The sequence below is a fragment of the Pseudopipra pipra genome, chromosome 1 (assembly GCF_036250125.1).
Source record: "Pseudopipra pipra isolate bDixPip1 chromosome 1, bDixPip1.hap1, whole genome shotgun sequence".
Classification (NCBI taxonomy): domain Eukaryota; kingdom Metazoa; phylum Chordata; class Aves; order Passeriformes; family Pipridae; genus Pseudopipra; species Pseudopipra pipra.
In genome coordinates, this window is record NC_087549.1 from 38,806,298 (window position 1) to 38,833,414 (window position 27,117).

General features: G+C 40.0%; 1 protein-coding gene across 1 annotated transcript; it reads left to right on the forward strand.

The window, feature by feature from the left end:
* The first annotated feature begins 1,752 nt into the window (after positions 1-1,752).
* On the forward strand, positions 1,753-23,267 carry BPNT2 (3'(2'), 5'-bisphosphate nucleotidase 2). Its single transcript, XM_064652624.1, has 5 exons — positions 1,753-2,287; positions 13,117-13,276; positions 14,202-14,297; positions 16,122-16,283; positions 17,454-23,267. The coding sequence occupies exons 1-5, from the start codon at positions 1,901-1,903 to the stop codon at positions 17,723-17,725; spliced, it is 1,077 nt and encodes a 358-aa protein (XP_064508694.1). The 5' UTR covers positions 1,753-1,900; the 3' UTR covers positions 17,726-23,267.
* Positions 23,268-27,117: the final 3,850 nt, after the last annotated feature.

Consider the following 27,117-nt stretch of genomic DNA (forward strand, 5'->3'; position numbering starts at 1 on the left):
AGCGAGTAATAAATCCATTAATTTTCTGTACCTCTGTAAGGTCTCTGCAAACGTCAGTGGTACAAAAAGCCTAGTGTTTTACTTTCTTTCCATTAAGTAAGAAATCAGTTCATAAAGTTGCAGGTTTTCTTCCTTCTCCTGGGTTTTCTCCAACAGCAGTTTAAAATTCCAGTTTACTGAACACACATAAACTGTTACTGATAGCATCAGGCAGCACAGCTGTTGACTATTTTGCCCAGTATTTTTTAAAAGGGGACACAAAAACTATGCATGCTTGTAAAGTCTTGTATTTATAGCTCATTACTGACACAAGTAAGCTCTGTCTAATACCAGCCCTGTATTGCTGCATAGTTTCTTACCATTAATTATTATTATGTGAAATGCTGAATCGTGAAATCAATATTAAGGAAAGTGAACTTTCAAGCTTTCAAGCCCCTTTTCTGCCAGAGAAGCAACTACGTAGGAAAACACCAACAACTTGTACCTTAAAAAGAATGAGAAGCTGAAAAACATGGACATTCCAGTTGTAACACATAAACTTTAATCCCAGCATAGCTAAGAGTAAAATCCAACTCATGAATCCTATTTCAAATTGAATGCTTTCTTGTTTTAATATTCTTTCTTTAATTTTCACTCCCTGCACATTCAGGTACACTTCTGATTTGGTGTGATCCTGCAGGATATTTGGTACGTAACCACATAATTGCAGATGCCAATAAAATGGGAACACATGATATGGCAACTTCAGTTTGAAAATCAATCTTAATTTTGGTCTTTCCTAGTTTTCACATTTTTGATTACATAAGTTTAATACTTAAACAAACAAACAAACAACAAAACCCCACAAACAACAACAAAAACAAACAAACAAACAAACAAAAACCCCACAAGATCACGAGAAAACAGTTATAATGCACAATCCCAAGTAATTACTTCTTCCCAGAGTTACTATTGAGGTCTCTTCCTACAACCTGAATTTCAACAGACATGAATATTGCTTGAGTAAACAATAAGTAATTAATTCGAATAATGCTGAATTCTTTTGTTTCTAACTTACTCTAAAGTACTAGAAAGAATTAGGAATGAGAACAGACAGAAATCAGACTCTTCCCAGTTTCCACCCCAGATGCCCATCGTGGCTACAAACATAGTTTCACACTACTCCAAACCAACTGAAGTGCAAAGAAAAAGTATAAATTACGACAGGCAGGCCTTTAGCACATCACTTGGCTGAGAAAACAGTTGGATTTGCTTCATTTTACTGAATGAGAGGAATGAGAGGAATTCTCAGCTTCGTGGCCCTTCCCTTTTCCAACCGGGCCGAGAGTCTCAAACTTCCCGAACCACTATGACAGTAACAGGAGATGCTCGGCACTGACACTCAGCACCGCTAACAGCACGTCTCCAGAAATTTAGTGGCAATTTACGCCACCAGCGACTTCCAGCAGAAAACTCCTTCCCAGCGCGCCGGGCGGGCTGGGGCAGCTCCCTCGGCTCCGCCGCTGTGGGCTGCCGGCGCACCTGCTGCCTAGAAGGAGATGAGGGGGAAAAAAATCACCCCAAACTACACCGTTCAGGAGCACCAGCGCGCGAAGGGCAGTGTGTGCTGCCAAGAATGCCCACGGCAGGTAACACAGGTATCCCGATGCCTCCCGCCGGGCCCCAGCAGCGGGCGCGGACGGTCCCACCCGCGGGCAGCGGGACATGCTCAGTGCGAACCGCGGGCTCCGCCTTCGCCTGACCCGGATACAGACGGCGCTGCCGCTCCGCCGGGGAGCGTGGAGCCGGTCCGGCCCCGCCGCAGCAGAGGGAGCGGAGCGCCCCGGCGGTGCCATGGGTCTGTGCTGAGCGCCCGGCCCCGCCGCCCGCCCGTCCCGCGGCGCCCCCCTGCCCCGCGGCCATGGCCCCCATGGGCATCCGCCTCTCGCCGCTCGGCATGGCCGTGTTCTGCCTGCTGGGGCTGGGCGTCCTCTACCACCTCTACTCCGGCTTCCTGGCCGGCCGCTTCGCCTTCTTCATGCTGAGCGAGCCGGCAGCCGCCGGGCCCGAGACGCCCCACGGCTCCGCGGCCGGCGGCGCCGTGGACCTGCGGGAGCTGCTGGCCGTGTCCGTCCTGGCCGCCACCAGGGGCGGGGAGGAGGTGAAGCGGGTCCGCGAGGGAAACGTCCTCAACGCCAAGGCGAAGGGGAAGACGCGGGAGGGGGCCGAGGAGCAGCTGACGACCGGCGACCTCCTCTCCAACCGCAGGATGTTCTACCTGCTGAAGAGCGCCTTCCCCGCCGTGCAGGTGGGTGTCCAGCTCCCGCTGCGGGGCCGGGGGCTGCCGAAGGCCGGGGCTGGTGGACCCCGCTACCAGTACCGGTGTGGAGCCCCAGCTGGGCTACTCGTCACCGGCGCCTCTCCGGTCTGTCACCGCTGGCGGGAAGCACTGCCCTCGAATTGCGTTTTTTCCTTCCCCTCACGCTGAATTTGTGGCAGTGCCACCTCACGCTTGTTGCCGGGGGTGTTGGGTTGCAGGGGAAGGAGTTGGTGCGTGTTGTAAGCGAAGCCACGCGAGGTGATAGAGTACGAAGTAATACGGGCATGGAGGGGTGCGGGAAACACCGAGTCTCACCCTTGTGGATTATGCGTTCTCTGGTTAAGGATACAAGTAATTTCGCAGCGCAAATTCCGCGTATGCTTAAGGTGCTGAGATTAGGAATGCTGTTGTTTTCGTAGTTGTCTTTCCTGCCTTCAGTTAGAGGAAGAGCCAGGAACGGGGAGAAGCGATTTAGAATCTGAGGCTTAGGAACACAGCGCCGCAGTAACAGTGTTTATCTCTCGCGACTGTGGGACAGCAGGTAAGTTAACAGCTGTGTCACGCTGTGGAGCACTGCCTACGTGGGCAAAATGAGTTTACTTTGTTTTCAGAGGTGTACGCACCCCTCCCTGCTCTCCTTCGCTTCCGAAATCTGGGTCTAATGCTTCAAGTCACACCCAAACCAGAACTATACTTTGAGGCTTTTTGGGGTTTATTGGCATTGTTTCTGCTTTTGCTTCAGTAAATGGGAACTGCTGTCTCGATGTTAAATTCCTTAGTTTTTCACAGTCATTTGAAATGGCTAGAAACCCCTAAATTTGGATTTAAAAGGTGGTGATTGCATGCTTCTCCTGGACGGGTTGAGAGAAGAAGTAGTTATGTTTATATTTTGGTTGTTTAGTTACTACACAGTGAGTTTTCAGTGGCTATTTTGGAAGTTCCTCAGGGTAGTGTGTCATTTTTTGTTTGCTGACTTTTTTGTTTGTTTGGATTTGCTGGGGGTTTAAAGTGTTTTAAAGAACCTGTTGAATATGAAATCTAAAGAAACAACAAATTCTTCAGTGTTTGAAATAAACTTGATATGTGACGAATCTTCCCGTACAGAAAAATCACGAAGGTTCTGTATGTAAGGAACAAACCAACTTCACAGGCTCTACGTTAAAGGAGGAAAAAGTATTGACCCCTATTCTCTTTTATTATTCAGTGTCCTCATGGAGCTTGGCATTACAGTTTACCTGGGTCACAGCCTGAAACCTATTTGCTTTCTTCCCTTTCACAGACAGAGTGACTTCATTAATCTAGATATAAGAGTTGCCTGTGCTTCTAGAGAAGACTGGATTTTGGTCTGGGCTTGAAGAACTCAGTGAACTGTTCTGTGTCTGTGGTCACATGTGTGAACTCCACTGTGGTGCCTGGGATTCTTAGCAGTGACAGCCTGACTTGCGTGTCTTTCTCTTAGAGGGTGCTGTCTTCAAACATCTACTTTTAAAGAACTTCAGTACTGTTTTTCATTTTTCTTACAGTTGACTCGTGCTGCTAGTGTTTAAGAATAGATGGTACTGTATAAAATGCAGATGTGTTCTCAAAACCAGTATGAAGACAAAAATGTATGTATAGGTCTGTGGAACTGGTAAATACCAGACATATGTCTTTCCCTTTTCCCTGCTCCTCCTCAGATTGACTGAGCTTGAGCATTGAGGATGTCCAGGAAGAATGCATTTGACAGATTTTTCAGGTGATCAGGAGTTATTCAATCTGACAGATCAGCTCTGGGATGTTTAGTATTCTAAGTCCATGATGTGGATCATAACAGCTTATCTCATTGGTGTTTAAAAATATTCACTAAGCTGTATATACTAATAAGACATTCTGTCTCTTAAAGTCTGTGATGAAGATGTATTCATAAACATTTGCCCAAACCAAAATAAAAGCTTTCTTTTACTATATACATACTATATACACTTCTCAGGTGTAAAGACAAGATATCACCTCCATCTGCAAATCCTGCATGTATAACTTCAGAACAACACATCTGAAACTTCAGCTCTTTCGTAGAACAGACCTGCTGCAGTTTTGATGTTAATATAAGGATTACAGAGGATTTTCTAGGGCAGTATAAAATTGCATCTCATAAGAAGTATCTTACTTTATATCTGTAGCCTTATCCCCCTATACAGAGTGACACTCTAGAATAAAAGACATTGAAGTCAAATAAATCCCCTCTTCTCTCCTTGCAAGAGAAGATGCTGCTAATAAAAGCTGTCAAACAAAAACTGAAATAATTCCAAAAGTAAGTTTAGGCTAAATGCTAATTTTCTCAGATAATGAAATCCTTGAGCCTAACAGGTACCTCAGTATTTAAAGTGGTGCCAAATGCTGCAGCCAGGAAGAAGACGAACCAGCACAAAAGCTAGGTGCTAAAATATACCTATAAAGCAAAGGAAATGGGTTTGTTCAGTCTGGAGAAAAGAAGCCTCTGGGGAGACATTATAGTGGCCTTTCAGTACCCGAAGGGGGCTACAAGAGAGATGGAGGGGTACTTTTTAGAAGAGCATATAGTGACAGGACAAGGGGAAATGGCTTTAAACTGAAGGAGGGCAAGTTTAGATTGGATATTAAGAAAAAATTCTTTACTGTGAGAGTGGTGAGGCACTGGAACTGGTTATCCAGAGAAGCTGTGGGTGACCCCTCCATGAAACTGTTCAGAGATAGGCAGGATAAGGCTTGGTCTAGTGGAAGATGTCCCAGCCCATGGCAGGAGAGTTCGAACAAGATTATCTTGAAGGTCCCTTCCAGCCCAAACCATTCTATTATTCTGTGATTCTTAAGAATAGTCATGGCTTTCCAATGTTTCAAAGTAACCAAGGGGAGAAGGCATTTGGCTGAAATAAACTTGTCAGTGAGCAGCCTTGGGTTCCCTATTTTGTGCTGCTGGACATAAAAAAGGAAAGCAGGTAAACAGTCTGTCTGAAGCGGATCTTCTCTTAAGGTGTGGTTATTAAGAGAAGATAGACAAATTAGGCTTCTCACTTGCAGAAGCTGAAATAAATCTGGAAAAAGTCTTACAATACTAGGATTTATAAAAAAACTTTCAAAATCTGAGGGGGAAAAAAAACCCACACAGGAAATATTTTGCCTTTGTTCTTTTATGTAAAGTTCTTGTCTGTACAGAGGAGGAACAACTCAACTGCTTACATCATTTGCTCTGTTTGATATAAATAGATGCAGTTCAAGACTTCTCAAAGTTATGTTAGGTAAAACCAAAGAGAAGCAGATCAATTCTGTTTTATCACTGTGCAGTAGATTGAATGGTATTGAGTCTTGTTTTTATATCCCTCAGAAACAGGGGTGAGAAAGATAAGGGAGGAAGGGGCAAGTCAGTTGGGTAACTCTTGGGTGTTATGCAGTGTTGTCTTATCACTCTCAGCAATGAATATTTGCATGTGTATTCCCTGAGGTCTGTCTGTAGAGTTGAATTTAAAATATACTTAATGCTAAAATATATGCAGCGGTTTCTTAACTGCAGTTACAGGCTTGAGGTGTTCACTGCACCAGTATGTTGTCCTCATCTATTTGTCGTACTGAGAATGAGTTAAAGCTCTGATCCAGCTGTAATCATCCCCTCTGCTCCTTTTCATTTTTTATTCATCTTGTTTATCTTTTCTGGGTTGCTTCTCTGCTCTCCTGGTTGATTCTCCATGCAGCCCTATTTATTTCTTGTGCTACACTACTGTGGTGGTACAATAAGGAGTGGGATGGGATTTAGGTGAGGAGATTAAGGACATGATTGAGCCAGCCTTGCTGCTGGGAGGAGAGTGGACTGGGGAGGTAGTCTTTCCAAATTCAATTAGAGACTGGCCAGAAACACTAGTATGTTTTACTCAGAAGAGCTTCTGTGAAGAAATGATCTCATGATACTGGGGTTTCAGCAGCATTACCTGGTAAAAGATCTCTCTCAGCACCGTGCCTCAGGCTCTTACGTGGCTTGTCTGGGAGTCAGTGTCAGGAGCTTGATAACTGAATGTGTCCAAGGTAAAAATTTAAAGTAAAGGTTATTTAGGAATACCCTGGTTCATTTCCCATTATGGGCCATCTTCAACACATCTGAAGGAGCAGCCCTACTTGGTCACAAAGGCAGGAGTGATTGACAGAGGACAATGTGTTCCTTAAACTTGCATTTCGACCACATTCTCTGTGCTCTGACTGTGAAAAAGCCAATTTTAAAGTGACAATTTTGCTTCTGCACTGTACTATCATTATTTTCACAGGATGAAGACTTCAGTCTTATTTGTCTGATTTAATTCTGTCCTACACTCTCTTTTTGAGCTGTTTTGGCTTATTTTTGACCAGTGCATTAAATTATGTTCTATAGTTGCCCCAGCTATATGTCTTATTTTCTAGTGTAAATACTGAATGGAGTTTCATCTTATTTGTTCCTTTTTTTTTTTTATTGTGACTGTGGTGGAAGTCAAGTCTTCCTCTGTCCCAGTCTTTCTCTTTGAGCATCTTTTTATGAGTCTTCCTGCTGTCCTGAATCCAAACTTTTCTATCTCTTTCCCCGTTTAAAACTCATTTCAAGTTTGTGCATGATAATGCTGGAATCAGGCATTGGTGTTTGATGCAACTACTCAAATTGTTTAAAGCTTAAAGGCATTTTAAACTTAAAAAGTGTTATTTTGATTTCCGAGTTTGCATTCATTTTGAAGTCAAGTAGCATAAGCTTTCAAGAAGCAGCTTTCATTCGTAGTGAAAACTGCTGCTCACCACCCCCAAGTCCAAAAGTTGGAAAGGAGGGATCATGAGTGGTCCTGGCTGCATGTGAGCTAGGTATTGGTGTGAATGCACATCCTTCCTTCTGTATCAGATTCTGGAGCCCTGTTTCATAACCGTGGTAGGTTAGATACTTTCCTCAGATACTGGAAATATGGTGCTTTGACTGCTTTTTGCTTTCCTGGAGAGTGCTCTGCTGTTGTGCATATTTATGTCCTGACTTGTCAAGTGGGTGTTTACATTCAGAGGTTTTGGCATCTGATTCCTTCACACAATTTGTGTATGTACAGACGCTCTGAGAAGCTGAGACAGCTTTCACCTCTGATACATTTGGGGGAAAAAAGCAGAGAAGCAGAGCCAATGGAGGTAAAACAATCTGATTGTAGTGCAGTGGGTATAAGGGCATGTTGCTCTTTGGTGCAGTGCAACAACAGCAGATGAAGGGGTGAGGCTTGGTCTGAAAGTGTGAGAAGGCCCAAAGACTGCTTGTTGAACCTCTCTCCCCTGAGTTGTGACATCTCTGAAGCACAGTCAAGTAAGAGCAAATCAAGTACAGTTCCATGGAGCCAACTAATAGGTCAGTACACTTTTCAAGGTGTATAGTTGTGGGTATCCTAGAGTTGTAGAATGGTTTGGGTTGGAAGGGACTTTAAAGATCATCTTCTTCCAACCTCCGTGCCGTGAGCAGGGACAGCTTCTACTAGACCAAGCTGTTCAAAGACACATCCAATCTGGCCCTGAGCACTTTGAGGGATGGTTGCAATACTGCAGGTGGGGTCTCGTAAGGACAGAGTAGAGGGGGAGAATCACCTCCTCCCACCTGCTGGCCATGCATCCCAGGAGGTAGTTGGCCTTTTGGGCTGTGAGCACACACTGTTAGCTCATGTCCAGCTTTTCATCCGCAAGAACCCTGAGTCGTTCTCCGTTATGCTGCTCTCAATGAGTTCATCTCCCAGTCTGTACTCATGCCTGGTATTGCCCCAACCCAGATGCAGCACCTTGCACTTGGACTTGTTGAACTTCATGAGGTTCTCGTGAGCCAACTTCTCAAGTTTGCGTAGGTTTCTCCGAAAGGTGTCCCTTCTGTTGTGTCAGCTGCACTGCTCAGCTTCATGTCATCTGCAAACTTGCTGAGGGTGCACTTGCACTTGATCTTACTATATAATTGATGAAGATTTTAAAGAGGATGAGTCCCAAAACACAGCCATGAGGGACACCGTTCGTCACTGGCTTCCACATGGGCGTAGAGCCATTGAGCACAACATTCTGGCAGCATCCATCCATCCGATTCCTTATCCACTAAATAGTCTACCCTTCAAATCCATGTCCCCCCGATTTGGAGATAGTGATGTCATGTGGGACCATGTCAAAGGCCTTACAGAAGTCTAGTTAGATGACACCAGTTGATCTTCTCTTGTCAACTGTTGCAGTCACTCCATCGTAGAAGGCCACCAGATTAGATAGACATGAACCTGAACTCTTACTAGTTGCTCTGGACATTAGTCCAGAGGATATATGTAGTGTAAAATATCTTCTACTGTCCACAGAGGACATCTCTCAGTCAGCCAGAAAATTGGAATCATTGTTGCCTTATTGTTTGTAAATGTTTGCATTTACTTCTGTCTCTCCACTTCTTTCCTCCATCTCCACTCAGGTGAATGCAGATGGCAAAGTTAAGTTTGAGTCTTGGGTATGCATAATGCTTACACTGCATCGTCGCTGGTGAAGTGGCTGTGTAGGTCATGCAGCGTCGGTGCACTAACAAAACAGACAAACATCTATTAATGTTTTACTTATGCTCCCCTGTGCATGCTGTTTTGTCTAGGCCTCCAGGCTTTTCATTTTCGTGGTCGCATTCAAATCAATAGACTTATCTATTGAATCACAGAAAATTTGGGGTTGGAAGAGACCTTTAAAGGCCATCTAGTCCAACCCCCTGGCAGTCTGTCCCAGAAGAGAAACTGGGACATCTTCAACTCGATCAGGTTGCTCAGAGCCCTGTCCAACCTGACCTTGAACTCTTCCAGGAATGGGGCATCTACTACCTCTCTAGGCAACATGTTTCAGTCTCTGTTATTGAAGTGTAATACCTGGAGTACTCTTACAACATTCCGACAGGTGCATGTTGTCTTTTGGTGTTACCTGTACTCTGTGTGTGGGGGTGTTGTTTTGTGTCTGTTTTATTTTTGTTAGTTTAAGTATCTTAATGAGTATTTCTTCTTTATAACAGAGGTGTGATAGTATTTGTGTTGTTTTATTTTCTAATAAAAACTTAATTGTCAAATGGGGATGTTGATGCTCTCAGGAATAGGTAGCTGTGCAACCTGATCTTTTTCAAGATGATGGATTATTTGTATATTAAAATACAAAATGAATGTTGGTCTGTATAAAGTATGTGGGGAAGAAGGAGGAGTACTAAATTTAAAACAAATTCACGTACCACCAAACACTTTCTAAGAAAAGCGTTGCATTTTCATGTACTGATGCATGTTTTTAAAAAATCACTTATGTATTTGAAAGAAGCTTCTATTTATTTTTTTAGCATATATTTTTTCAGTTTAATTTATCTTTAATGGGTGAATTCAAAGGCAAAACTGCAGTTGTGTCCTCCTCTTTTAAACCAGGAAAAAGCCTGAGGTTGTGCACCATGCCACGGACACCTAGCTAGTATTCAAGTAGGCTTTTTGGGTGATGAGCTGCCACAAAAACATCATGAAGTGCTGGTAGGGAGTATCCCCACACAGGACAAAGAGCCATTGTGAGGTTCCCTGAAGTCTTTACCTGGTCAGGACTGTTGGCTCTTTATTAAGAGTACTGCATTTATCCAGACAGGTTCATAGTACACTGGAGTTGCTTTCTGTGTCCCTGAGCAGGTCTGTATTCCAGCCACCAGTGTGCTGGAGGGGAGTGTTCTCTGTGCAAGAGTTTCCTGAAGGCTGGAAACACCTGAATGTTTTGGAAGATGCACTGTGGGCTGATCCTGGTGTTTCCATTGGACATCTGCTGCTGGCTCCCATAAGCGACATCCCTTGTTCCTTATGGAATTCCTACACCTCACAGGCTCAGTTTGAGGAAGCTCTGTGCTGTCAAGATGCAGCCAGACTGCCTTGTTTATGAATTTTTTTTTCAGCAGTATTCCATGCACTGATTTACATATATTATATTAAACCTCTGTATTTGATGCAGTTCTTTGTGAGGAGGGCTTTTGCTTTAAGCATAACTGGGGAAGATTGCTGAAATGTGGTTAAGCTTGGTGTCAGTGGGCAGCTTCCAGAACTTGCCAAAATGGGCTTTTACACATTACGGCTGTTAGGCGGGTAACTCCAAATAGCAATTTATTCCTGTCTTATGCTTGCTATCGCAAGTTCTTGCATGATGGGTTACTATCTAAATGTGACTCTTAGGAGTAGGCAAAGTTCTCTATATGATAGCATGCATGTAAACTTTATTTACACTAGTGTATCAGGTTAATTGAGTCAGAGCATCTGGCTGAAACAAGCTCTGTTGTCTAAAATGTTTGGTGTTATGATTGTCTTTCTACCATAGCTGCTCCTAATTTGTGAGTGAAGATTTGGGAATGCAGTCAACTACATATTCATACCACTTCAGAAAAGTTTCAATTATAAGGTCATGGCTTCTGGAGGCATCCAGCAAATGAGAATGACATGTAAGAAGGGACATCATATAACACAAAGACATGTTTCTGAGTATATTCTCCTGCATTAAAAAAAAAAAAAAAAGGAGGAATAAAAGAAGTTCCCAGTGTTAAGGGTTGGTGATTTTCTCTCAGGTGACTATGTCCTGCAAAACCTATACTGTAACTTTCTAACAATAATTTTAATAGCTGCATATTTTGGAATGGCTATGCGTTTCTATTTGATCTATTATTTATGGAGTATTTAGCCACAGCTACAGAGCAAATGGTCATATGAATGGAAGAACTAGTGACCCAGTTGATTATTTTTTTAATTTATTTTCTCCAGATGGCTCTGCAACCTTATCACTATTTCTCCGTTTTTTTTCCCTGACAGAATAATTATGGCTGTTGAAAGAGACTCCTCACAAGCATTATGAATACTACAGTGTCATGGCCTCTACTGCAAAATTTAGACTACTTAGGAGATCTTTCTCTGAAAACAATACCTTTCAGATAGTTTCTGACTTTTAGTGTACTGTAACAACAGGTTTAACAAGATACTCTTCCTTTTGAGCATTGGTTCCAACCCTTTAACTTTTTGGAGGCCTCTTTCTTCTGCTGAGGAAATGTTTCTTTTATAGTGGTATGTAATGTGCTGTAGTGGAACTTAGACTGCCCAGGGGCTGTGTTGAGACTGCCAAGTCTGTGAAACTACTGATCTTGACTTTGCAGCACCGTTTTCCCTAGGGGAAAACACAATCATCAGGTTTATTGTACAGTGACAGATGTTTAATTTGTAAATGTCACGGCAACTTCAAGGGTTCTGTGTCTGGCATACAATGCTTTAGATACTGGTTTTACGTGAGAAGACAGCTATGATGTATGGCTGGAGTAGCTGCAGTTCTGCTTGCTTTTTCTTTTTTAATTCTGTTGGAGAAGGTGACTAAACTCTTTGCTAAATATCTGTTACAGTTGAGGTGTGTGTGATGTCTTTTCTTGTCACGATGTGAATTATGTAAAAATCTTGCTCTTACAAAGGCTGTCACATTCAAACGTAGCCTTATAGCTGCTTCATTTTAATTGTCTTTCAGTGTCACTTGCCTACAACATCTGTAATAAGCTGTTTTAGTCAGAAGGGACTTATCTGCTCCTGCAGTCAGATACTTGAATCTGAACTATCATCTTGATTCTATCTATAGCAAGTAAGGGGAAATTGGTGGTTCTAGGTTGTAGATATATTGCATGCCATGTGCACCTACTATTTTGCCTTGACTGGACTTGGGAACCAATCAGTTTGGCAACCCTTTAGAATTATATTAGAGGAAGACACCTTTAAATTTAGCAAGAATAAAAAAGCTTGTGTTCTCATATTCTGAAATAGCCTAAAAGTCCAGATTGGTTACACTCGGCTTCAGACATCTAACCTATACATCTAAGCCATAAGTGTCATCATCCTGCTGAGTAATTAGTGGAACAGTGGTTCTTCCTGCCAGGTTATGCAATGTTTTGGTAGCATGAGAGATCATTACATACAGTATTTTGTGACAACTGCATCTCTTATGATCCAAAAATGTAGTGCTGCCATAGTCTCAATGACATTATATTGGGTTTTACAGAACATTATTCCATTCAACAGGCTGATGCTGTGTGCTCTGCTACTGAACCAAACTCTATTTGGCATACTGAAATGCCCTCTGGCGTGGAATAAAATTCATTAAGCTAGGCAGCAGGTGACAACAGGCTTAAATGTGACCTTTGACTGTTGTTTATAACTATTCTTCATGGGCCATCTTAGGACCTTATCCCAACCTGCCCTAAAGACAGATGTGGGATGTTACTAATTTGTGTTTGTGTAATGGTTACATTCAGTTGAGCTTCTTAGATTTTTGGCTGTAACTCAATGCTGGCAGCAGGAATAAATATATACTAAGATGCCTACTTGTCCAAGTCATACACAGTCTGCAAAATACCTGTTTATAGTGTATCTGCACATTTCAATATGCAGCTACTGATCTGTATAAATTGAATATTATACCCCTACTATCTGTATACTGTATGATTCTCCATAGTCAAATGTTCTGCTGGTAGTCTTTGAAGCAACTGCATTTAAATATTGATTTTTTAAAAAATGCAATTCACACTGTGGGAGTTTTCAGTAGGGAGAGTTGCAGCCAAAGCAGCAGTGTCTAGCTGTGGTCTGGTTCACAGTAAAATTCTTGATTGTGATTTTCCATTGCTTGTTACATGATGGTAATAGCTTGTGAATTGCTGAAAAAAATGAGTAATTCATGCACTTTGAGCTAGAGGTGAAGGAAGAAGGAGAAAATATGAGCAAACCTATAATTTTCCCAAGTACTACAGTTACCTTGTCTCATAAGTTAATGCAACTACTTTTGTTGTCTTATCACAGATAAATTCTGAGGAGCGTGTTGATACAGCTGATCAGGAGACAGTCCCTTGGGATCACAGTATTCCTGAAGACATAAAGCAAAAAATACAGCCTAAAGAGGTTCCAGCAGAAAGTGTTACTGTCTGGATTGATCCGTTAGATGCTACACAAGAATACACAGGTAGCTGATTCTTGTTGACAAATCATGTGTGTAATTCTGATGTCTGCCTTTTATACTGGAAACAAAATAGTAAGTATTTAAAATGACATCTCTTGTTAAATTGTGTTATGTCAAAGCTAGTGTGATTTTAATTGAACAAATTGCATAATGAAATTTCTATAGTTCCCAGATCACAGCGTTTACTTTTATATATTCCAGCTCTGAAATTACTTTGGTATTTCTCACAACTAAGTAATTGCTATAATAAATGGTAACTCAATTATGGATTCTACTGGAATTACACATTTCTTTATTTCAGTTATTACTGTGGCAACACTAAGCATCTCAGATTTTGGGTTTTGTTTATTTAAGGGGAATACTAAGTAAATAGTAAATACTCTATTTAACTTGATAAAAGAAAATTTTTGTTATACTTTTTAAAAAAAGGCATTCATAATTCAATCTTTGGATGTCATGTAAGAAGTTCAAGGTAATCTAAACTAAAATTCATGCTGATAAGTACTGCAGAACAAATAGAATTTTTTTGTGAATATTTAATTGATGCAATCATCTCTTCCTGTGAACATTCCTTGGTATTTGAATATTACTTTTGAACCAATAGATGATAGAAGGTGAGGCAGAGAAAGGAGAATGTAGGGGCACAGATTTCCATGAAAATATGTGCTACATAAGACACAGCTGTTAGTATTAGATCTGGTAGTATAGGTTACTTCTGCTGAACAGGAAAAATTGCTGGAAAACTGAACAGCCTTTAAAGTCTTTTGAAAACTGCAAGGTTATTTGAAAATACATCAAAGTTACTTAATTGCAAGAGGCAGAATGTAGACTAGTCTTCAGAGAACATTTCTATAATCTCATGTCTTTTTTCTTTTTCTGTTCTTGGCATCTGATTGTAAACTTGCTCACTTTCTTGTTTTCCCCACAGAGGATCTTCGACAGTATGTCACCACAATGGTTTGTGTGGCTGTAAATGGTAAACCAGTAATAGGAGTGATACACAAGCCATTCTCATCATATACAGGTACCTTCATGCCTTCACATATTTCCATCATCATCAGCCATAGTGTTAATTAAAATTTGATGTCTCAGACAACATCTCTAGGTATCAGTGAGAAAATAGTACCTGGGGTAAAAGATCACTGGTGCAGACCTCACAATGAGGGCTGCAGATGTGTTCTGTGCTATAAACCACAAATGAAATGGCTGTCCTTGTTTAACAAAAAAATGATGCATTTAATACAAACTAACTGAAAATATGTTTAGGAATTAAGACCCCTTCAATCAGAGTGCTTATAGCAAACCAAAAAAGTTAAACCTACAAATACTGACCAGTCTTACGTTTGCTTTTAGTCTTTAGCAGAAAAGAGTTCTTTGTTCATTCAGCAGAATAACTTGGGTCTGTAATATTATACCCAGGAGCTGGTGTTTATTCAGTGTGAATAACAAAGATTGATTAAAGATCTTAATGGCAACTGTTTGTATGTTACAGGCAAGACTGTCTAGCATAGCCTTATTGATTATCTGCCATGCTTTTAATGCCACAACTGCGAGGTAATTAATTCTTTAGTATTAATGGTGTATCAGCGAGCATTGCTGCAAGTTTGGCAATGTGTGTGCACTTCTGAAGGCTTCAAAGTAGTTTAAGTATTCATGTCTTGCTATGTCTTTGGAACAAGAAGTTCTGTTTACAGTTTCCCTTAGGCAATACTGACCTCTAGAGTTCTGAAGTTATGCAGTAGGTCTAGCATAAAAACTAAATGAATAAAGGTATTTCGTATTTGTTTTCTTTTTAGGGCCCACTGAACGCTCAATATTTTGTCCTAATATTTTACTGTCTTTAAATATGAAATTAATTTCTAATCTTTAAAGTATGTGCTATATTCCAGTATGCTTCAAGAATCATAGAGGGTTTAGAACATTTTTCTATGTATCAATATCTATCTGAAGAAATTTATCTCCTTTAAAAATAGTGAAGTGTGAAATACTCAGACACGGCACTAGATGAGATGCAATGAATTCTGTCATTCTGTGTGACAAGTATTCATTTTCCAAGCTGGAAATACCAATGTTATGCGTAGGGTTGTTCCTAATAGTACCACACAAATACGAAGTGATAAAGGGCAGTTGGCATTGTTATCACACATAGCTCAGTCTGTTGCCATACAATCTCGCCCTCTAGTGAGATGAAATTGCTGGTTACTTTGCTGAGTAAGTGTCAGATTAATGGTTAGGGTATGCCACCTACCAAGCTTGGCTTTGAACCTCACAGTGAAACACGTGGGAAGTTGTGTATTCTAAATTCAGTTCTCTGAAATACAGCACTGAATGTTTTTCTTTGTATTGCTATCCTCCTGAGCTATTTCCTTCCTTAGCATCACTATCCTTCTGAGCAGAATGACTCAATAACATTTTTGGTATCTGCTTTGAAGGGTAGTGGGGCTTTTTTTTCTTGTATAAAAATGTTATTTCAGGAAATATTGGAACTATTTCTGACTAGGGGCCATCCTTTTAACTTCTGTGGCTTTCCAGTTGCAAATTCTAAATATTACTACTTGTGATTTTTCCATCTTAGTCCGTTTTTTTGAAAGTATCACGTAAGAAAAGCAGGCATGGTGTAGTGTCATATGCATAAATGTGGGGGGGGAGTCTGTTTCTCTTCTACCTGTGTGCAAATGTGGGTATGTACCCCTTCCTCTGTCAGCCCTAACTTTCTCTTTTACAGTAGGGAGAGAGATATTAAGTCAGGGGTATCAATTATATTTTTTTGCATAAGTATCCTTTTATCTCCACACCTAACAGAGATTCTCTTTTGTAAATCTTAGCAGAATTTGTGTTTCTTTTGTAGCTTGGGCAATGGTGGATGGTGGGTCGAACATAAAAGCTCGTTCCTCCTACAATGAGAAAACTCCAAGGATTATTGTATCCCGCTCCCATGCAGGAAAAGTTGAGCAGGTTGCACGGCAGACATTTGGAAATAAAACTGTGATAATCCCCGCTGGTGGAGCAGGTTTGGTTCTTTAAGCATCCTATCCCTTTTATTGCTTTTGAATGTTTTAACAGTGTAGCTTTTATCAGACAAAAGAATGTATCTGTGGCATCTCCTCTTTTTCCTCTTGCTTTTTGATCTTCACATCCCTAAAAGCAAGCACTTGACAATAGGAACACAGTTTTTGCTGTGTCTAGGGACGTAGATGAAACCTTAGTTCAGGCTTCAGGCTATTCACAAGTCAGTATGTTAGTGACTCTTAGGCTGGACCAGCAATGTTGTTGTGGTCCTTTCATTGAACAGACTAATGTGTGTTCTTTGAAGTCACTGATGCCTCAGTGGGAGAAAAAGGGTTGTGTGATCACAGACAGGGTCATGGAAGAGAATCTGTTGGTTGTTAGTTAACTATTAGTATGTTTGATTAAAAAAGTATTAAGAAAAAAAGCCGTGAAAGTTTGGTACTATTTCTTGCATTTATGTCAAAAGAGAAAACTAGTGTCACTATAGTCCATTTTTATCTGCCTCATACTCAAAGAGGTTTTTATACTTTTTACTTACACAATATCCTTGTGCATGTTACTCACAGAATGCAAATATGTGAGGCACTAGTGTGAGGCATTAGCAGTTTTAAAGTCTGAGAAAAGCCATGCAAAGTTTGAATTTTACAGAAATGTATCTTTCTGTGTCTTTAATGTGGAAAGCCATAGCTGCCCTAGAGATTGTTTAGTCAAGAATATCTTGCATTGGTTCTTGATACTTAATCTGAACTTCTTATGACAAAGAAAGTGTAAGCGTATTTGATCATAGCCAATCTTCTCCAGGGTTTGACTCTGTATAAGATAAAGAAAGAAACAGTTTAATGAAACAAGAATATTGGTCAAAGAGTTGAAAAACTAAAAAAATTCCATAAAAGAAAGAGTACTATTTTGAATAATGACTTTGTACTGCATAATGAATGATAAAGGGGAATGCCCTGTGCTTTATTAGAGTGGTGTATGCATCTTCTTTCAATTGTAATAAAAAGCCAGGAAGAAAAAGGTAGACTTCAGCATGATACAGGGATTGAGACATACGGGTATAAATGTAAGAGCAGAACTATATTTGAGTTTCTGATCTTGTTCTTTTAATATGTCTCTACAGGAAAACCTGGTTTATTTTTTTTTCTTTTTTACTTCTGCCCATTTCTTCTAGGTTATAAAGTGTTGGCCCTCCTTGATGTGCCTGAGAAGAATCAAGAAGAAGCTGACGTGTATATCCATGTCACCTACATTAAGAAGTGGGACATATGTGCTGGAAATGCAGTGTTGAGAGCATTGGGTGGCCATATGACTACCCTGACTGGTGAAGAAATCAGTTATACTGGCTCAGATGGCAATGAGGGAGGACTTATAGCCAGTATCAACATGAACCATAAAGCACTAATTGAAAAACTTCCAGATCTGGAAAAAACATCACACAAATAAACATGACTGATGGAGAAGTACAAGTTGTGCTTTTGTAGCCTCCAGATGCTCTGTCTGAAGAAGCAGGTATGAAAACCTGCTGGGAAAGATGCACAGCAAAGCAAAGCAGTTTGGTGTGGGTTTGAGGACTATATCCTGCATTGGGTTTTCGTCAGTGGTGGTATTTAAAAGAGAATAAAATAACAGAAGTAGGAAGGGGACCGATGGCCTCACACATCAATTTTTGTTTTATTTTTTTCAAATTGTTTTCATGCAGTTCTCATACTTAAGGTGCATATACCATATATATTAGTGAACGTAGGTGAACTAAAGAAAAATCCAAATTTTTTCATAAAATAACTTAAGTATTTCTCACAGTAATTTCTTGAAACCTTTTACATCTTACTGTAGTTGTAGCAACTCCATAATGAATTAGGTACTAAAAAAATTTGATTTGAATAGGCATCCGATAACTGTGAACAGTTTTGTCAGGAAACATGACCTCATGTTCTGTATCCCCTGAATGGAAAGCACAAGAAGGTTGATTCAAATCTATATGCAGCAACAGTTTATCTTTGACAGTGTGGCACTCCTGCTTTTTAAGAGAAAAAAAGAAATGTTCTGTACTATTTTAACTTCTTTCCTGAAGATGTAAACCAGTTTTAGTTCAGGTGGGTTGTGAATATCGGTGTTTTATTAATCAGTGTAATTATTTCCATATACCTTTTTAAAAGAAGGCAGTGTTTCCTTGTATAGTTTTTAGCAGTTACTTCTTGTCCTTGTTTTCTGTGTACAGTGTTGAAGATGCATGCTAGATTTTTCTCTAATGTAGGACTTGTTCATCATTTGGTGTTAGTGCCGATAGAAGCAGCCTCTTCCTTCAGTACCTGTTATTTTGTTTGTTTTGGGGTTTTTTTTTGTTTGAACGGAGTCATAGGGACTGGGTTTAACAGAAATAGTAAGTTGACTGGTTATTTCCATTTACAACATGAGATACAAACCAGCAATTTTTCTGCAGCCCTTGAAGTAACTTTGTCTTTTTATCTTAAGGTGCAGTCTTTTCTGCAGAAAGCTCTTGAGCCATCCCAAACAGCTTGTGGGTTGTGGTAATGTACATAGAGAGAGAGAGACCATTTGAACTTGAATCTGTTTAAGCAAATTTGAAGAACATGTGGCACTTGAAGTACAGCAGGGTCTCCAGAACTTTACTGAAAAATGTTCTTTCCAATCCAGTATATACACAACAGAATGTGAGTTCTTTGATATCAAATGACAATTTGTTGCACCTCTAAAATGTGTGGAGCTCTATCTGCAAAAATGTAACCATTTGCACTGTTGTTCTCTGCACCCCCTCAAGGGTTTCAGAAGGTTAAAATATACCTGTTGTTTGAATTATCGTAAAGAGGCTTCCCCTCTCTGCTCAAGAAAGCTAAAATTTTTAATTAATACAGGTGTTTTCTGTTTGAAGTTTAATCAGTATAGGCTTAGGTTGTTTAAACCTTATTCTTAGTGACTTTAACTTCTTTCATGCTATTAATCAGAACTGCAGTTCTGAGTCAAAAGAGGTTTTTCTTTTTAGATCAGTAGTGGAGTGTGGCTAGATATTGATTTTAACTTCTAGCTGAAGTTCACATTTCCAAAAGATCTTCTCATATGTTGCAGAACTATGGATACAGCCTTTTATTCCTCAATCTTACTGGCAAAGTAGACTGAAGCTTAGTCCTACTAGCCTTTTGGTACGGGTAGTTTTGTTTAGGGAGCGTTTTTTCCGACGTTAACACTATTGCTGCTCTTTGAAAATAGCTTTTACATATGTAGATAATACACAAAGCAACTTTACTTCCAGTTCTTAAATTTAATAAACTGCTATATGCTATGACAAATAAGCGATTATGCCCTTTTTGAAAAGGATCTGATCTATTTCAAAAACTTGTTTAGTTTCTAAACCACAGTGAAGAATAAAAAGCCAGATATTTATCAAGGTTTTAGTAATATACAAGAAGACTGCAGCTTTTTAAGGCTGATTTAAATGTCTTAGAGCCTCATAAAAAAACCTGTTTATTTGTTAAAGAAGACAGATTAAAAATTAAATATGAGAAATAGCCCTAGTTAGCCTAGTGTAAAAACCCAATTGTGTCACAGGGATTGAATGCACAATATTTAAATAGGCAATTAAGACAAAGGCTGTGGCAGGTTGTGATTTTAGATTCAGCCTGAAATCATGTGTAAACTTACCTTGTGAAAATGTGACTGCTTTTATTTTGGGTATGCTTCTGTCACTTCCTTGCATAAGCTGTAATCAGACAGCTTCTGTATGGGAAATGAAAAATAAGCTGTTATGTAATGTATCAGGGCTTACTTGCATCTTAGTTGAGGGAAAAGGAAATACCTTAGGAAAAGCCCTCTCCTTCCTTCCATGTGCTGGCTAAAGAGCCTAGTCTTCCATTAGTAAGACTTGTGCTTGTTTGGACCCATTTATGTCCTGAATTGCTTTGTTGCAGTGGATCACAGTGTTCAGTACCTGTCACAGGACACCCTTATTGGCCTAATCTCACTTCCTGTGAAATCGAAGGAAAGGTGAGAGTGCAATGCCCAGTTGATTACTTCTAGCAGAGCCTGAGCTCAAAGAGTTTTCCCACAGCTGTGGCTTAAGGTAGTGCTTGGGGTCTCCCACTCTAGTTTAAAAAGTAGCTGCTTTGGTATGAGAATAGGTAAGCAGCTGATGAATACCAGTTTCTGATGTCATTTTGCAATAAATGTAACTGTTACACAGACCAGCAAATATTCAGAAGTGCTGGCTTAGTGCACGTGTGCCAGTGCACTGCGTTGTTCGTACGACGTTAATGCTCAGCATATCCTATTTCTTTGACTATGTTTACACTGCATTCTAAATCATTTTGCTGTTTTAGCTTAAATACTTGTTTGGTCTCAGCAGCGTGGATGTAAGCTTATGCCCAGAGGGATAGGAAATCGTACCATACCTGTATTTCACTGCTAGGCTAGAACATTGTTCTTTGCATCCTAACCTTTTCCATATAAAGCTGTCATACCATTTTTAGGGATGCTACTTAAAACAATTGCATGATGTAGGTCAGTCCTACACAAGTATATATTTTCTAAAAATTGTGGTATCATCCTAGTTCCAAATAAGAGAAGTAAGAGAATGTATTATTTTAGTATTGGTTTTCCAGTGATGGATTTTTTGAGTGGCTATTATGGTTAAGGTAATTGAAAGTGAAATTATTCTAAAACCATATGTATTTTCTCTTTTTCATTCTGCTAAAAAGAGTGTATGGTAGATAAATGATACCTAGTACTGTACCAAGAGTCCTAGCTTTCATTCCTTGAATGAATGTTTTCTAAATAAATGGACACAGAAATAAAAGGGTTGAATATTGTACTTAACTGGTTTTGAGATTAACCTGTTTGGCAGACTTTTACAGCTGGACTTATATAAGAGCTGTTCCAATGTACAAAGCACATAATAATAAAAACACTTAGCAGAGATGGCTTACTTGGATAGTGAGTTAACCATATAGGTGAAGCTGCAGTCATCTAGTGATGTTGGTTCATACATTTACTTTTACTTCGTGGTTGTTAGAGTGGGAAGATTTTCTAGTTGGCTTCAGATGTGGAGAAGAGTTTTGATTTTTTTTAAATGGCCAGTGGCTGGAGCTCAGGGGCGGGGAGAGTGGAGTCAGCATTGGAATTTATCTCTGCTGTTTTGTTTATAAACAAGTGTATTCCAACATCTTTGTAGCATCCTGTTGTCTGTTGGAGTTGTACAACAGTGGTTCAATTTTGTGTACTCTTGGATTAGCAGTGTAAAACCAGGAATCTATATCCCCCAAGAACAATGCAGTGAGAAAAGACTAAGTGTTGTGCTGCGCTTCTGCTGTGTTATGCCAGCAGAGACTGGCTGCTTCATTGTCTCATAGATGTCATTCCAGTTGCAGTTTGTCTCATAGCAAAACTGCTTTTCTAGGCTACTGTCTCCCCAGTTATGCCCAACCTCTGCATAGATCTGTTTCCTGAGCAAACTAGAGAAGTGGAGAGGAAAGAAGCAGATGACTGTGCTGAAGAAATTATAACACAAAACACTTATTTCTATTTCTTGATTTTTAAATTACATTGATCATTTAATTTCCCTCGTCTTTCAGGGGTTAGATAATAATACAGTTAAGATTCAATGAACCACAAATAAATGCCTGTGAGATTTTAAACCCAAGCTTGATGAGAGTGCAAAGGACTGCCTGTAATCAAGGTGAGCCTGAATGGATGGTTTTCTGTCAGGCCATTCATGCTGAGCCTTTCTTCAATGCTTTGGTTTAGATGTTTAGACCCTTTCACACAAACGTTACAGATTTGACTTTGCCAAAATATGCCTGATGGTCTTATCTTCTGATCTACTATCCTTAATGATAAAACTGCACTATAGCCCCTTCACTGTAATGTAACTCGCTGAGACAAGAATGTGGTAACTCTCAGGACTCAATTGCTTGATCTGTGAACCACAGCTTCTGTTTGGCAGCTCTTACAACAAAGTGCTGGCACCTGCTGTGAGTGTCTCCCCACCCTACAAGCAGGTCGTGCCACTCACGGTTCGTATGAAGCTGTTGAAGCCTTCACTTCGTGGTCTTCAGATGCCACATCAGCTCTTTCAGCTCTTTTGAGAGAAGTTCAGAAGTGCTCATCTGATTTCTTACTGGAGCTCCCTCTGGAGTCAGTAATTAGTGGTCACTTTTCCCTCTTTGCTCTTCCTCTCTGTTCCTTTCTGATCCTTCCTCCTTTCTTAGTCGATATGGAAAAGAAAAATGAGAGATCAAAGGTGAAGACAGTCACAAAATGAGAGGGCTCCAGCAGTAAACTATCCAGTTCATCCTGAAGATGTTAATGTTTGGGACCAACATCTAATATGCTGATTGTACCAGAAGGGTAATAGTTGCCAACAAAATAATGGTAACCTAGAGATGTTCATGTGATTAGTGGTACTGAACATGCAGATGGACTAAGGGGAAGTTAAACACACAAAACCAAAACAGCTTTTCAGTGTAATCTTACAAGCATTTGACATTTGTGGCCTCCTGGGTGCAGAGCTTCATTGATTGTGAAAGAGGGTGCATTGGCCCTCTGTGAAAGGCCTGATTTTGTTGAACTCAATAGCAGCATTCCCACTGAACTCATTGTGAGCAGAAACAAGCCAGATAAAACAGGAACAGTAAAGTAAGTTCTAAAAAGCTCAACTTGTGTCAATAGAGCAGACGACCTGGGTTGTGTTAAACTTGCCTCTGGCAGCTTCAATCTACATTTGAAAACATCATCCCAGTGTCTTGAGATTCTAAGTCTTTCAGGTTTTTTTATGGTCTACAATTGATAGAGCCTACTTTTAGATAATCTTATTTCCTAACCCAATTTTTACTTATTTGTAATTCACATTTCATTTTTTCTCTCCAAAGGACTGGCAACACTCCAGCATTTTTCCTGTTGTCCCACCAAATTGTATTAGCATTTTCCAATTGTGTGCCAAATTGAAATAATTCTATAAATAAAATCTCTGAAACTACTGGTCTGTGAAGGTGTTTTTCTATATTTTGTCTTTTTGTTGGGTATTTATTGTTTCTTTGTGCACCAGCTTTTTTTTTTTTCTTTTTCCAGTAATGCATGTCAGGTTGCTTCAGCTGTGCTATGTCCACATGTGTGTGAGAGTTTCTGCCTGAGGGATTATCATTATTGACAGGCGATAAATATAATTCAAGTTCTCACTGGTTTTGGTTTTATAGGTGTGTTACTGTGAAAGTTGGTCAGTTTGTGAAAATGAGTGCTTAGAAATCCCCTGTATAGTATTGTTCCTTGAATCTGAAGAAGTTTTCTTTCCAACATCATCTCCGGGTCTCTTCCTAATTATGTTAATTGATTCTGTTCAAGTCTCATGTTTCCATGAGAATAGTAGTAGTAGGGTACTAACTGTACCATTACGAGCCCTTTTTCTAATAATGTGCCACTCTTCATAAGTGAAACCATGGAATAAGTTGAAAGATGCTTTAATATGTGCAGGGCTGGATGTACAGTGAAGTCACGTGTCATCCTGGTAATACTGGCCTTGATGTGCTTTGCTGATTCTCATCTTTTCCCAGGTAGGAACCAAAGTTACCAGGCAGCTTTTGTGCCAGTACAGTCCAGTCAGTATTCACACAAGCTACGTTTTAGTGTGCCTAGAACTGTGCTCTGGCACTAACACTGTATCTACTACTAAACACTTTCAGACTCTAAAACGGTAGCTGCTTGTGGACTGCTCATTGAGAATTGTCCTGGGGTTGTGCATACTACTGAACTGTGCCTGGGAAATAGTTTGGGATGGTCTGGTTTGCTTAGGCCAAAAAACATGCAGGGGATCATGCATAGTACTGTCTGATGTGCTGGACAATTCAGGTCATTCGGAATGGTATGACTTGTATGGACTCTAGGCAATATATGCCACAGGAGCTGTACAGAGGTGTTTTGAAACCCCTTATCATATGTAATGTAACCAGGAAAGGAATTCAGAGAGAGCTGTCTGTTGTGATGCTCTGAAGAGTGTCTTGGGGAAGACACATCCGAGAGGAGCAGGGATTCTTCCCATCTTGCAAAGTGGGTTCCCATCACTTCGGCTGTGGGCTTAAGCTTGGTGGCCCTTTACTCATCATACACCTTAAGTAAAATGACTCCAAATTACAGAAATTCTTCCAAATTAAATGCTATGATTTAAATGAAAAACATAGCAAACATTGTGCTAATAAATAATTCTGTTAGGGGCAATGGACAGAGAAGAAACTTCACGGATTTGGCTTTTACATTTAAAACCCACTCATTTTCCTTCCAAAGGAATGTATTTATTATAGCGTTAAGAATGTGTCATGTTTGCACTCCTCTCATCTGAACTCCACCCAGGCTGCGTGGGTATGGTGTGTTTGTATTTGCAGAGGGCAAATAGCATAGCGCACATTCTACTTCAGCCAAGGGATAGTGTTCAACTAAAATAAAGGGATCAAATATGTAAGAAATCTGTACCAGGGGAAAGGCAAGTGCTTTAACCTGCTTCCGATAATTTTCTGGAATAATAGCTAAATCTGTTGGAAATATTTGTATCAGCAGTAAAGATTTTAATTTATTTTCCAAAAGTAAAGTATTTCTTATATATGTATATATATATATATATTTTCTACTGCACTGAACTGACCCAGATCTGTTTACTATTCTGATAAGCTCCTAATCTTCTTTTACAAAAATAGTTTTATGCATGTTTAAGAATGGCTTTTAGAACCTAAATTGCTCTCCATCCTAGTAGATTTATACCAAGAACACTACAGAATACACCAGAAAAGCTTTTAGCATTGACACTTGGATCTCTAGTACTAAAGGGCCTGGGGCAAGGGGAAGCAGAGGCCAGTAGAGGGCTCTGTCTTTTCATGAATGCCCTGAAGAGCCAAAAAGAGCTTGGTGACTGAATTTACGTGCCCGTTTCATTTTTCACAAAGAAAGTCTTTCACCGTTTTTTTTCCTCAGTTGTGCCATGTGTCTTTAGTTAAGAGGGCACCCACAGAGTTCTAGGGTCTGGTCCAGAGGGCTGCACTTAGTTGCTCCTGTGCAATTTGACAGCTTGTTATAACACTCTTGAGTTTTTGGACTCAATCTTATAGGTCATTTCCACCTTAAATGATTCTATTATTTTAATGCACACTTTCTCTTGTATTTTTAATTTTATATAACATGGAAGTCAAACTGCATGCTTCTGTGCAATGGGTTTAAGCTACTGGTAATATACTTTCTGTTAAGTAGCACTTTTCAGACTCCTTGAAATTTATCTCATGAATTCATGGACATCTGTAACGAGCTTGGAAAGGCATGGTGTGAACTTCCCATGATGTCTTTGTGCGTGTCCATTTCATGGAAGTTTTGCTTTTGTAAGTCATGTGAATAAGGTCAATTGTGACAACTGTACATTCAAATTTTGTGTGCTTTTAAGTACATAACCACTTCACCTGCTACTGCAAGTTAATTGCTCATGACCGATATTGTTAGAGTAGCAACTTCTATAAGCTCAACAGCTTGTACATTTCAGTCTCATGGAAATAATATCTTTGTTCTCACCCACCATAAGCATGACTTGAGGAGCCTCTGTTATATGCCCCCCCCTTTTCTTTCTTAAAATGTAGATCTACCACCAGACAAATTTTTATCAGTTTAGTTTAACAAATCAAAAAGCCTTTACTGTTGCTTAGGCAATTAAAATGCACTCCTGTTGAAATATCAAGACTTGTCTTCTAGCTAATATAAATTGACATGTATTTTGATATAATTTGATCTTCCTTCAAGATAGCAAAGAACAAGTTTCTGTCTTGGCTTTTCTTGCACATGAGAGCTGTTCCATCTTTATCTGGAAATATTGCATCTTGCAGCAGCGTGTTGGGACCTCTGGAAGCAGCTCCATCATACGTTTTCAGGCTCTTTTTGGCCACTGTGCAGTTGTTCTCCATGTTCTCACATGGAGAAAAAAAAAAAAGTGATTTTCTCTTTCAGCCTTTTACAGGAAACTTGCAGTGCTTTTCTCCTCAACTGTCTTCCAGTACAGTATTAAAAATGTAATATTATTGTTTTCTTTGCATTGCCTTTAATTTGCACCACATGGACTTCTAGTGACTGCCACCTTCCTGCCTGTGGAGCAGAGAAAAAAAATAAATGTCCATGTCCCCAACATTCCAGCTGCACAGACAAAGCAAGCGTGTGCTGCTCTCTGCCTCCCTACACTTTCCTTTAGTCAAACCTGAGGCAAAATGAAAGTGAGGAGTTTTGAAGAACATCTGTTTGCTATGATCCAAGCTTCAGTCTTCTGCTGCAGGGATTGTTACTCGCATTGTGAAAGCTAATGTAAATGTGTCCTTGCTTGCCAGAGGGATGGTACGGATACCAGAAGGTCTAACTACAGCAGAAAAAATAGTTGGAGAGAGATAGGCATCCTCATTTTAAAGAGAGAGCTAATTTGGGAGTTGCTATTTATGCGTGCAAGTAATTCCTTCTGTTAATTATATATAACTGCCTATTTAAGTGCAAATACTTATAACATGAAAATGAACTTCCTTAGCTACTTTGGGAGATGAAGAGAAATTAAGAAAAGAAAGCTAGTGTTTACTTTGGGATCTTTTTAAAAAAAAGAAAAGATTGCCTGTTTGGAGAGCTGTCCTCCATATAAATTGAAATGCTTTAAATCACTGAATCTTTCTTGGTGTATGTCCATCACAAGCACTTCCTGCAGTGTTGACTGTCTGCACTGGGACTAGGCTGAGCTTTGCTGTGTGTCTGTCTTCTAACTGTGGGATTGGGCTAAGGGAGGTGGTTCATCACCATACACGTTAACTTGGGGTCATCAGAGGCAAATC